This window comes from Danio rerio, chromosome 7 (genome assembly GCF_049306965.1).
Source record: "Danio rerio strain Tuebingen ecotype United States chromosome 7, GRCz12tu, whole genome shotgun sequence".
Classification (NCBI taxonomy): domain Eukaryota; kingdom Metazoa; phylum Chordata; class Actinopteri; order Cypriniformes; family Danionidae; genus Danio; species Danio rerio.
This window is the reverse complement of record NC_133182.1, coordinates 52,526,851-52,540,441: the sequence shown is the minus strand read 5'-3', so window position 1 is coordinate 52,540,441 and position 13,591 is coordinate 52,526,851. Positions and strand designations below refer to the sequence as shown.

The following is a 13,591-nucleotide window of genomic DNA, read 5'->3' as shown; positions in this document are numbered from 1 at the left end:
GAAGAGCTTGGGGGAGGGGGAGGGGGGAGGGGGGTGGTTTGGTTGTTGCGCGCGTAATGAAAAGCGGTGTTGTCACGTGCGTTCTGATCAGCTGTGTTGTCACGCGCGTACTGTAAAGTGGGGGGGAGGGGGGTGGTTTGGTTGTTGTTGCGCGCGTAATGAAAAGCGGTGTTGTCACGTGCGTTCTGATCAGCTGTGTTGTCACGCGCGTACTGTAAAGTGGGGGGGAGGGGGGTGGTTTGGTTGTTGTTGCGCGCGTAATGAAAAGCGGTGTTGTCACGTTTGTTCTGATCAGCTGTGTTGTCGCGCGCGTACTGTGAAGTGGGGGAAGGGGGGTTGAGCGCGCGTACTCAAGTGCGGTGTTGTCGCGCGCCTACCGCCTACTGAAGGGCGGGACGGAGGGTGTGTCGCGTCGCGGGGGCACTTTTGGTCATTTTGGAAGGGCACTTTCTATCCAAGACTAAAAAGGGAATGTGCACTGTACAGGTTGAGCCCTATGTGTGCACGTGCCTGCTTGCATCTCTGTTCTTAAAACTTAATCTATAATTAAACTTTGGTGTATTTAACAGTCAGTATATGAACTAATTTGTTCTCATGTGTATTTTTTGGCAGATCGCAAAGATAAGTTTCATAATTTATGACCGTAAATAATGTAACTAATATTACACTGATCCTGCGTGTTTGCCTGATTGCTTTTGCTTTAAAGAAGAAAAATAAAGCAGAGTGTTGTCTTACCTGTCCCCATATGTTTGTTTTTTTTCTTTTTGCAAAATTTCTGAAATAGGCTTTGGCTGCTTTTTCTCCAAAATGCATCTTATGTGCCCTTAGACTGGTGTTTCATAAGATACAACTCTGTGAATGTTGTATTTCATGTGTATAGATTAATGTGTTTTTAATAATTGTAAAGTTATTCTACTTAAAGCAGGGATTGCAGTCTTTTTGTTAAATCAATTCCATGAGATCAATTTGCCTAGTCTATCAATTTGATAAGTTAATAGAAAATTAAATAAATTATCTTTAATTTCATTAGCCAATGCTTAAAGTATCATATTCCTACAGCATATCTAATTGATGTGGTACTTTATGAGATTTGTATGTTTATTATGAAAGGTAAATCATGGAAAGTCTGCCATTGGTAGCTTTCGCAGTATTAAAGGTAATGTTAAGAAAAGGCCAATATACATACAGATCTTCTCTCATTAGAGAAGTTGTAGGAAGTAGACAAAAGAAATGTGTTGCTGGGAATGTGACTGGAAACACAATCCAGGTGTGACTGAGTGTGTTATTTGTCCATCTGTGATCAGATTGATGAAATCGCATCTTATGATTTCTCTCTCTCTATTTGTCTGCCTGTCACTGCTGATTCAGTGGAGGGACTAGAAAATCTAACATGTCAAAACTGACGAAAATTCGGACAAATATTGTGCTGCAAAGAGCAAAGTTAGTTTAAACTTATGCCTATCTTGGCAAATAATCATGGAATAAGCGAGATGATCTACAGCTTGAGGTGCGTTAAAGGATTTTAATGTACTTCGCGTCTTGCATTAAAATCCTTTAACGTATGGCAAGCTGTTGATTATTATACCTTACATACTGTATATACACAGTATATGTCAAGAATCTGAGGATTTAAAAATCTAAATATTGAGAAAATAGCCTTTAAAAGAGTCAAAATGAAGCTTTAAGCAAGGCAAACTAGTAATCAAGGTACTAAACCATCATTACTAATTACTAATAATCATTACTAAGAAAGTTTTGATATATTTATTCTAATGATTTTGACGTAAAAGAAAAATGAATAATTTTGACCAATACAGAGTATTTTTGGTTATTGGCTTTTAAAAAAATGTTTCTGTGCAACACAAGACCAGGATTAGAAATGCCTACTTTTAGAGATTTGTGTTGCTTTAAAAAAAAAGCAACTTGCCCTTGAAGTAAATTGTAAGTATAGATAGTACTTTGGGGTGGGGGGTGGTTGTCAGTTAATCAGTACAACATTTATGATTGTGATGATCATAATTAGGTGTCTATTTATTTATGTCTCTCACTCTCACCAAGGCTGTATTTCTTTGGTAAAAATACAGTAAAACCATATTGCTATTTGTACACATACAGACACGTACGCAACCCGATTTCTTACAGCATGGGTCTCATACTCAATTTCTTGAGGGTGGCAGCTCTGCACAGTTTTGCTCCAACCTTAATCAAACACAGCTGATCCAAATAATTGATTGTTCAAAAGATTCTTGAACACCTTAATTATTTATATCAGTTGTGTTTGGTTAGGGTTGGAGCAAAACTGTGCAGAGCTGCCGCCCTCCAGGAATTGAGTTTGACACCTATGCATTACAGTGTTGCAATATCTGATATCGGTAACGCTTTATTTTGTCACAGTTTATGCTGTTAACAAACTATTAATAAGGGTATAAGGTTAACAAACTGCTAATAAGCTGCGTATTAATATTTAGTAGGGTTTGCCTTCAGGTTTTGGGTAAGATTAGGTGTGTAGAATAAAATCATACTCAAAAATAACAACAAAAACAGTTAATATCTTAAAAATAGGTGGGTTATAAGCCAGTAGTTAATAGTATGAATTGTGACTTAAACTAAAGTGTTACCGGGATAAGCCTCAGATCATTAATCATTGCACTTCTATTATCCGGTAAACACCAGTTCTTCACTGTACAGCATTTAATTTATGCTATAAACTAAACTGTCACTGTATCTCATCAATTTGGCGTGTATTCCTTATGTCTAGAATGCACCCGGAGAGCCGCTGATAAAAGAAGAGTTACAGAGCGGAGTGAACGCAGCCAATGCACAGGCAGCAGAGTTTCAAAGATGTATGTACAGTACTCTATACAGCATTCCTTCATTCCTTTGAACAAACGAAATGTAAAACAACTAAATATTGTTAGTATATAATAACAAAATATTGCCTTAGAGAAGAATACATCATTTGCATTGTTACTCATTTAAGTGTGTATTTATTCTGTTATAAAGCTGTCACTCTATGAACACTGTGCGTGTGTATGTGTGTGTCAGTGCTGCGGGCGGTGGAGAGCATTAATGCAGCCATCAGAAAAGGTGTCGCAGAGGAAACAGTCCATGAGCTGATGAACCCGGACGCTCAGCTGCCGCAGGTTTACCCCAATGCTGCAGATCTGTACCAAAGAGAGCTGTCCAGTCTACAGCAGCAAAGCGCTGAGGTAAAAACACACATCTATACAACCTCTGCTCACTCCAGCATGATACTGAGCTCTGATAACTCTGCTCTAGAACATACGCCTCAGAACGCCTCCCTTTTTAGACCAGAACGCCTATGGGCGCACAAATGACCGCTAATGCATTTGTTATTTAAACAGCATAGCGCAACGCCTCAAAACGACTCTTGCGCCAAGCTAAAACTACCAAAAGACTTTTGCGACGCGCCTTGCGCCACACTGCGCCGGGTGTATGATAGGGCCCTTTAAGTTAAACATTGTGTTTTAGGTCTTAAATCATTTTAAACTGCCTTAATTTTCCAATTTCCACATAGGGTTACACAATAGGGCTTCAAAATAAATAAAACTTTTTTTTGTATTTTCCTCCCCAATCGAGGAAAGGAGATTAAGGATTAAAAGACAATTCCTTATGATAATAACAAAGCAATATTTCCCTTTACATCATCTTCCTTGTATACACAAACTTTTTACAGAAGAAAGGGCGAGTGGACAAGTTATTTATAAATAGGCATGAAACTTTTTTTATAGCAGAGATTTATAGCAGAAACACATTAGGTTGAACAGGAGTTTTATACTCAATCCATTTGGGTCAAAAGTCAACAAATATATATTTTTGATCATTCACTCAGAATCCAAAATAAATATACTTTTAACAAGGCTAAAGTTGTCTTAAAAAAAAAAAGAAAAGAGAGAGAATAAAACAGTATGTTGAAATTTAGACATAATGTACAAGTATTTGCAACTAGAGTTTGCTTGTTTTGACACATTATTTAAAATATGTTACTAAGTAATAATTTAATTTTTTTGATTGGGTTTTTCCACTATTTTTTAATCAGCCAAAACAATATTTTCCATTTAATATCCTTTAGATTTAGCCCTGTTAAAGTCTGAAATTTCATTCATTATGGTCTTGAAAATTTTTAAATTTGACTTAATCAAACCTGCAGAAACCCCATTTTAACCGAAAGCTCTGATATGTGCATCAAGCATTAAATGCTGCATATACACAAATATGGCGCATCAGAGTTACAGATTTCTTTATTGCCTTCACCTAAAAAATACAAGACGGTAACAAAATATCAGAATATCTTATTGTTAATTATTTTTGCAAATAAATACGCATCTTATTATGAAGTTTTTTTTTTTTTTTTAAAGTGTCCATGCTCCCTAGAAATAGCAATTTCCTTTTCTGAGCCCAGCACATATAGTACATTTTACAAAACAGATTTACTAAAGTATTTTATACCTGTAAACTTTGTAATGCACAATGTAAATATACGTTAAGTATAACAACTAAGCAAAACAGCTTTACAGTTATTCTGTTTATATGTTAAAGGAATAGTTCACGCAAAAACAAAAATGTCTTAACCATTTACTCACACTCAAGTGGTTCTAAACTTTGATGAATTTCATTCTTCTGTTAAACACGAAACCAGATATTCTGAAGAATGATGGAAAATAGCTTCCATACATGAACGTCAATGGCTGCTTTCTTACATTCTTCAGTGTATCTTCCTTTTTGTTAAACAGGAGAAACTCAAACAGGTTTGGAACAAGTGGAGGATGTGTAAATGATTACAGAATTGTATCCTTTATCTTCGGAATGATAGGGAAAAAGAGTCATTAGCTGCATTTCCATCCACCTATTTTTATACGCATTTTGGATTCGTGCATGAAAACCGGTTGATGAAAATCCCAAGATGTGCATACATTTTGAAAACGTGCATAAAACACGTATGCGCATAACTGAGTAGGATAAACTTTTTATTTCATAAGATGCGCAAAAACTATGATGGAAACACTTTTACCGAACAAGTTCCAGCATGTGCATTAAAAAAGTCATGTGATTTTTGTTATAAGATGATAAAAATGTTTGTGAATGGACAAACCAGCAGGCTGAGTACACTGTAAAACATCTGAAATGTTGTTGTGGTCTTTCTAAAATGCAGTAATCATTTCAGTATCAGTGTTATTATTTTATAAATTATTCCCAAACTAGAGAGAGTCTGTGCTCCGCATCTCAAACATTCAAACGCCACCGCTCATTCACTGCGTGTCAGCATTACCTTCTGAGGTGCAAGCCATTTATTAAATTAAAGAAAAGATTGACGCAGCTTCTCCTACCGCAGTTTTGGCACCAGTTAATCAAGAAATGACGTTTTTGTTGACTCATTGGATGGAAAAGGTGCTATATTTGCACATTCCTTTATGCGATATTCCAGCTTTACGCATAAAATTAATTTGCATTTTTGGGTGGAAACATAGCTAGTGATGTCATAGTACATGTGTAGTGACTACAGACAGTAGCTTCTAGCAGAAAAGGTAGCACTTTATTTTACTGTCCTCCTTTGCATGTACAGTACATCTTGTGTACTTATCATATTCATTACATAAACTAGGTAATAACTAGGAACTATCCCTAATACCTCTTTCACACCGCATGCACTAGCAGAGCAGAAGTAGTGCACATGTAGAGCAAAAGAAGCATGCATATATTTGGATTTCACACTGACACCGACTGCTCTGTCATCCTGATTTGTTGGTGCTGTACAGATCAAACTATGTATGTCTTTTCTTTTTATTTACGTGCGTGCGTTCGTGTACAGCATACCTGTGAACATTGGGATGTGAAAATAAGGGATATGCCCACCATGATAAGGGACCCCCTTACATTAAATAAGAGGTGTCACTTTAAAAATGCACAAATCTAACTTAATAATGAAAGCATTCGACTGCTTTCCTTACTTTTTATGCTCATTTAAGACGAAATTAGTTGTGTTTGGGAAAAAAAAAAAGCTACCAAGATCGACATCCTTATATGTTATTATTATTAATTATGTGTGTATGTCTGTTTAAACACGCACCCAAAAGCCAGACTTTGTCTCCGCTTCAAAAAGCAAACAGCCTCTGTTTTTCACTATGGAGGGCATCAGCTGACAGTCATGCACCATTATATGACTGTTTTGAGGATTGTATAGGATAGGCGACGGCACCTCTAATCAAAAGGAAATGGAATCGCGCCATTTTTAATATTTATTTATAAGTGTTTTCATTCCTAAACAAAGTGAAAGCACAGAAGACTCACGTTTTAGAGTTAGAGGAGACCCCTGGTGTTTCGGCGGTATGGGTTGCGTATAGGGAGGCTCAGTTGTTCAGAGAAAGGCTGAAAATATGGGAGAAATACGGGAAAATACCTTTACAGGATGATAGCGGGATAGAACAGTAAAATACGGGAGAATCCCGGGAAATACGGGAGGGTTGACGGGTATGGTGTACAGTTAAAGTCAGATTTATTAGCCCCCCTGAATTATTAGCCCCCTGTTTATTTTTTCCTAAATTTCTGTTTAATGGAGAGTTTTTTTAAAACACATTTCTAATCATACAGTTGAAGCCAAAAACAAAATGAATGAATATAAATACTTTTAATCTGCATCAATGTATTATTCTACTTTTATTTATTATTTATTTTTACAATTTTAACATGGATACAAAAATACACAAATAATAATAATAAAAGATAGAACAGAACAAACAGGTCACCAGAGACCTCGCATACAGCATTCTCACACAGTTATTTTGTTTTATTATATTCATACCGTTATCTTTTAAGTGCTTCCAATCTTATTGGTCTCCTCTCCTTCAGAATTAAATGTGGGAAAGAAGTATCACGAATAGAATCAGCAGCAAAAAATAAAAAGCGGGTATATATACAGTACAGCAGATTTAAGTGTAAAATGCACAGTAAATACCTCACGTTGTTTTATTGTTTATTTTAAAGTCCCTTTAAAACATTTTATTTATAAAAACCTGTAGATATAATCAATTTATTCAGAGTGTTTTAGGTCATTATCAATGCATGTCGCTTTAATTAAGTGTAAAAAAATAGACTCTGATGACATGTTCGCAGCACATTTACTTCGGCTCCACACTCATGCTCTAATCAGGTAAAATGTGCATTGAAAAATAAACAATTGCTGCTTATTCTCACTCCTCGTGCGTGTGGTGTAAAAGAGGCTTAAACCTACCTATCCTTAAACCATGCAGTTATTTGTATTGCTCAGCCTACCTATATTTAACTCCGCTTGTCAAATTAACTACTAAGATTGGGTATTTTAGCAGGGAGTATGTGTTTTATTGCACACCTATGAGCGCAAGTTCTAGAGCAGTCAAATATTTGCAAGCATTTTCATGAGTTGCTGAACTGAAAGTGTTTAGCTCTGTGTGAGTGATTTTTGGTGTTTCGCTTTGCTGAACAGGGCTCTCTGTCGCACCCGGAGCTGGTGGTTGCTGTTGAGATGCTGTCTTCAGTGGTGCTGATCAATGAGGCGCTGGATGTTGGCGATCGGGCTGCCATATGGAAACAGCTCAGCAGCAGTGTCACTGGACTCAGCAATGTAGAGGATGAGTACTCCCAGAGGTGCGGATGAGGGATTACTGACTGTCTGCATACAGTCAAAACAGTTCCCAGTTGCTTTAATGCACATTCCTGGTTTTAATTTTTTTAAATACTTTAAAATTAATAACATATTATTTAATACTTTAATAATTAATACTGTTTTTTCTTATAAAAATAACTCTTTCCCCTCTATGTTTTTCCTTTTATTGTAAGTCACTGGCAGCATTTTTAAGGATTTTTCATCTGAATTTGATTGCACTAAGAATATTTTCTGCTAAAAATGTATAGCAAAATAAAAAAGAAAGCCTCTGCATTTAATCCAAATTGAAAACAACATTTTGGATTAAAAACATAAAAATACACACACACACACACACACACACACACACACACACACACACACACATATATATATATATATATATATATATATATATATATATATATATATATATATATATATATATATATATATATATATATATTAAGCATACACACACAGACACACACAAGTGAAAACAAAAAATATATATTTATTATGAATTAATATTTTGTTATAAATCAGTGTAAATATTTAAAACCATAATAGTTTATTATAAAAATATATAAATAAACTTCTGTGTATTCATGCCAACTTGTTGTACAGTACAATTAATTTGCTTTTAGATTTTTATTTATTTATGTGACGTGCACATCACAAGTACACTGGACAAACCATATACACTTGTTTAACAGAAATTTATGACTACGTTTTTTATTTTATTTAACCATTGACATGAACTCCTGAAAATAAAATAAAAAAATTAATTAATTGAGCAAAATTTGGAATTATCTTTTTTTTTTTTTTTTTTTTTTTGTGAGCTTTCCCCATCAAATTTCTGCAGAAAATCAGGCTAACGTTATCATGTGTGGGTGACATTAAGCTTCCTCTGGAATGACTTTTATCTGAAGGTCACACGGTTGCACGGTCCACTGGACTGTCAAACTTTAGCAATACAGTCATTTAGAAATTGCTTTAACTAACTTGCGATCAGTCCTTGCTACATTCTTCAACAAAACAGACATTTTGATTGTTTGAACTATCTTCTGATGAACAGAATTGGGTTTCGTCATACTTTCTATTCACATTTTCAAAGAAAAACATCAATACAATACAATATTTATTTACAAAGCACATTTAAAAACAACCAAAATTTACCAAAGTGATGCACATAGAAGTACTAAAGACAGAGAAGAAAGCAAAATATAAAAGAAACATTTAACAAATAAAAGCAATAAAACATGCAGTATTAAAAGCGGGAGAAAATAGATATGTCTTTAAAATGGACTTAAACCTAGAAATGGAGGGGGAAAGTCTAATGTGAATTGGTAGAGTGTTTCAGAGTTTAGGACCAGCAACCGCAAACGCTCAATCACCTCGTTTTTTATTCTAGGCACGATGAGTAAATTGAGATCATAAGATCTAAATGATCGGGTATACGGACAGAGCAAGATTATTAACGGCTTTGTAAACCAATAATAAAATGTTAAAATCAATTTAAATTTAAAATCATTTCTATATTTAATGGTTGATTAAATGGGTAAATACAAATACAAACTAGAGTGAAAGTGATTAGACTTGTGAATTTCTTCATGGATAGTTGGTGTGTTTTATCCACTGCAGGTACATCGATGAGCTGTTGCGTCTGAAAGCCACGGCTCGTGAGGAGGGAAGTGACTACCTCACCTGGAATGACATCCAGGCTTGTGTGGACCAGGTCAACAATAACATCCTGGAGGAGCACGAAAGTGAGCTTCATTCACTTCCTCAACATGAATGGATCCAATTCATGTCGTTCACCATAATGAAAACTCTTTGTGTATTCTTGTGTTTTTAGGGATTGGTGCTATTGGTCAGATCAACGAGGCTCTTGATGAGGGTGACCTACAGAAAACAATGGCTGCTCTACAAAACCCTGCTGCCAAGCTCACAGATATTGATCCATCCCTGGCCCAACATTATTATGATATACTGCAGGAGGCAAGGAGAGAAAAGGCTCATGTATGTACATTTATTATACTTTTCTATTAAAATTCCCTTCCGCTAGTTGTAGAAAAACTGTCACTTTTTGGAATTTGAGATAATTTACTGTACGTCAGCTCAAAGCTGATTAATCTTGTCTTTATTGTATGGTTTGTTGACACATGACTATATTTGGCTGATATATGAATGTAAAACACTTGGGAATCTGAGGGTTCGATATCATAAACATAAACCGCCTTTAAATTTGTGAAATAAAGTTCTTAGCAATGCATATTACTAATCAAAAATTATTTTTTTATATATTTTATGTGAGGAGATTTACAAAATATCTATATGGAAGATAATATTTATTTAATATTTAATGATTTTGGGGATAAAATAAAAAGCAATTTATTTATTTATTTTTAATTTTTTAAATTTTTTAACTTGGCCACTTCCACAAATATATCTGTGTAACCTAAAACTGTTTTTTGTGATCCAGGATAACATTTATTAACAGATAATGTCCGTAAATGCAAAAAAAAAAAAAATGTTTTTCTAGTATTTATTACTTATTTTGAACCATTCAGCAATGTTGAGTTACTTCCACTGCTTTCATCCTCCTGTATCCAGTTCCATTTTTTGTGTAGTATTTGATTCCTCTTCCATTGTGTCATTCTCTGAACACACAATAGCATTTTCTCCCATGCCTTAAACATGAGATAGGTTTACAGATCTAACTTTGCTGATGTCAGGGGAAAATACTGTACAAAATACAAAATAGAGTTGCTGTTGATTTCACAGTACATATAAACAAAAGGTTTTTGTACAGCCTTATTTAGCACATAGCTTATTAGCCACTGCCATATCACTCTGCAGCCCAAGATCGGATACTCACTGAAGCTAAGCAGGGCTGTGCCTGGTCAGTACCTGGATGGGAGACAACATGAGAGAACTCGGTTGCTGTTGGAAGTGGTGTTGGTGGGGCCAGCAGGGCACGCTCAACCTGTGGTTTATTCTAATGCCCCAATAAAAGTAAAGGGGACACTATTGTCTTTCAGATGAGACGATAACCCAAGGTCCTGACTCTCTGTGTTTTAAAAAAAATCCTATGGTGCTTAGTAGAGTAGGGGTGTAACCCCAGTGCCCTGGTCAAATTTCCTCTTGGCCCTTACTCATCTTGGCCTTCCAATCATCCCCATCCACTGAATTAGCTCTATTACTGTCTCTCTACTATAGCTGGTGTGTTGTGAGCGCATTGGCGCTGTTGTCCTGTGGCTGCCGTCGCATCATCCAAGTAGATGCTGCACACTGGTGGGGGTGTGGAGAGGACCCATGATTGTGAAGTAATTTGGGTGTATGGCCATACACGACAAATGCGATATATAAATAAACATTAAATTACATATTTGGAAATGCTCTGCTGTGTGTAAATAGTTGTATTTACAGTAGTATAGTATAAAGCCATCTGTTAAGCCAAGATGCAGCTTTATTTTTAGTCATCAGTTGGTAGAATTCATTTTGCAGAAGTTAAAATCTTTAGAAAGGTCTGAAAGTAGGGTTACGCGTTTAAAGTATTTAATTTGTGTATATTTAATTTAAAATAATGGAAAGTAATGCTATTATTATGCTACACTACGAATAATAATAATTATTTATTTTGCAGTACTGCTGTAAAATGATAATACTAATATTTATGGCTGTCCTTAATTTGCATTCATCAGAGCTTTTATTTTGGCAGAAACCCACAGGAAGTTGCTTGCATGTAAAAGAACAGCTTTACTCTGCAAAACGTAGTGCTGTTTCTGTTTTGAGAGTAACCGCATGACCTTATCTGGAAGTCTCGCTCTTCTCATGACTTCAATCTGATGACATCATCTAAGCTCACAGTGTCTCTGTTTTGTCTGGCTATTACTCGCCTACTCCCTCCTACCTTCGTTTTAATAGATAAGTTTTTTAAATAACTGTAATAAATATAGATGACATTTAATTCAGGCTTATCTCACCTTGTCCTTTTAGGAGAGATTTATGCGTGTTTGGTGATGGGACATTTCTGGTCAGCTTTTGGGAAAATTTTGGGGGCGGGTGTGAATTTGAAACTTGTTAAAAGTCTGGTTACAGTCAATGGAATCTTGCGAATCCTATCGTCTGAGTTTTTGCACATTTAAAACTCGTAGGAAGAAATAACATGACTCAAGAGAGATGATTAGTAGGTTTGCTCACTTAAAAAAGGGTTATAATGTATTGCCATAAGTAATAACAAGCCAAGCTTAGGACTATTACTTAGTCAGCTGACTTTTTTGATATAAGATTCTCAGCACTGCTAATGGCTTGTTTTCACTGAGTGATATGGTTCAGTATGGTACAGCATGGTATGGATTTAGTTCTGTTTAGTTTGCCAAAAGTACCAAAATAGCAAACCTGTACTGCATTTTTTATGCTGAGTTCAGACTGCACAATTTTGTCAAGGTGCTGTTGGAAATTATTTAACAGAGCAAGGAAATTTTTACAGGATGTCTGATAATATTTTTTCTACTGGAGAAAGTCTTATTTGTTTTATTTCGGCTAGAATAAAAGCAGTTTTTAATTTTTTTTAAAAACATTTTAAGGTCAAAATTATTAGGCCCTTTAGGCTATATATATTTTATTCTACAGAACAAACCATCATTATACAATAACTTGCCTAATCCCCCTAACCTGCCTAGTTAACCTAATTAACCTAGTTAAGCCTTTAAATGTCACTTTCAGCTGTATAGAAGTGTCTTGAAAAATATCTAGTCAAATATTATTTACTGTCATCATGGCAAAGATAAAATAAGTCAGTTATTAGAGATAAGTTATTAAAACTATTATGTTTAGAAATGTGTTGAAAAAATCTGCTCTCCGTTAAGTGAAGTTTCACAAACTAACTTCGAGAGGAGCACGTGATATAATTGACTGCAGCTGGTCTCTCATCTACAATTATAAGTTAGCCAATCAGATTAATCTAAACTCACTACAATTAGTCCAGCTTAAATTACTCCCGGATATTCATTTTCCGAAGAAACCCCCCATCCACCCCTTCTCCCTCTTTCTTCCTTTACTAGGGGGAGCTCTCGAGAACTACCTGATCGTGTACTCCCCTTACATGCTCATCAACCAGGCGGGGAACCCTTGGCTCAATTATCTCTGAGCTCAGGGTTTTTTCCGGGTACAGCTGTCATTATCAAACAATATCTAAATGTGAACTCTTGAAACAGAAATAAAATAAACGGGGGGGCTAATAATTCTGACTTCAACTGTATGTTATGGGGTGCAGACAAGGAACTGGCATGACAAGTTTGGTCCGGGTCTCGGATCCTAAGGTTTCATCTGCCCTGTTTTGAATTCAATTATATTTTTTAAAACTTTTCAGTAATATACACTGCCAATCAGAAGTTTGGGCTAAGTAGGATTTTTAAATGTTTGAAAATAAGCTTATGCTACTCACCAAAGATGCATTTATTTAATCAAAAATACAGTACGCATTGTAAAATTGTGAAATGTTATTACACTATAAAATAACTGTTCAAAAGTAGATTATCATTTAATTTAATCATTTATTTCAGTGATTTTTTTAATGATGAATTTTCAACTTCATTACTCCAGTCTTCAGAGTGACATGATCCTTGGAAATCTCCTTGGGTTCACAAGGGTTTCATCTGGCTGCTCGTTTTCCCTACAGTCTAAAGACATGCGCTATAGGTGAATTGAATAAACTAAATTGATCGTAGTGTATGTGTGTGAATGAGAGAGTGTATGGGTGTTTCCAAGTACTGGGTTATGGCTGAAAGGGCATCCGCTGTGTAAAACATGTGCTGGAATAGTTGGTGGTTCATTCCGCTGTGGTGACCCCTGATAAATAAGGGACTAAGGTGGATGAAAATGAATGAATAAATGAATGAATGAAATCTCCTCAGGTTTTTGGATAATTATGCATTCAGAAGTTAA

General features: G+C 35.5%; 1 protein-coding gene across 2 annotated transcripts in view; it reads left to right on the top strand.

Moving 5' to 3' along the window:
- The window catches only part of iqgap1 (IQ motif containing GTPase activating protein 1), a 120,240-nt gene that overhangs the window by 66,724 nt on the left and 39,925 nt on the right, over positions 1 to 13,591 (top strand). For both annotated transcript variants that reach the window (XM_073905921.1, NM_001308966.1), the window contains 5 exon segments: positions 2,759 to 2,843; positions 3,046 to 3,209; positions 7,481 to 7,641; positions 9,284 to 9,408; positions 9,498 to 9,661. In XM_073905921.1, coding sequence (XP_073762022.1) covers positions 2,759 to 2,843; positions 3,046 to 3,209; positions 7,481 to 7,641; positions 9,284 to 9,408; positions 9,498 to 9,661 — 699 coding nt within the window.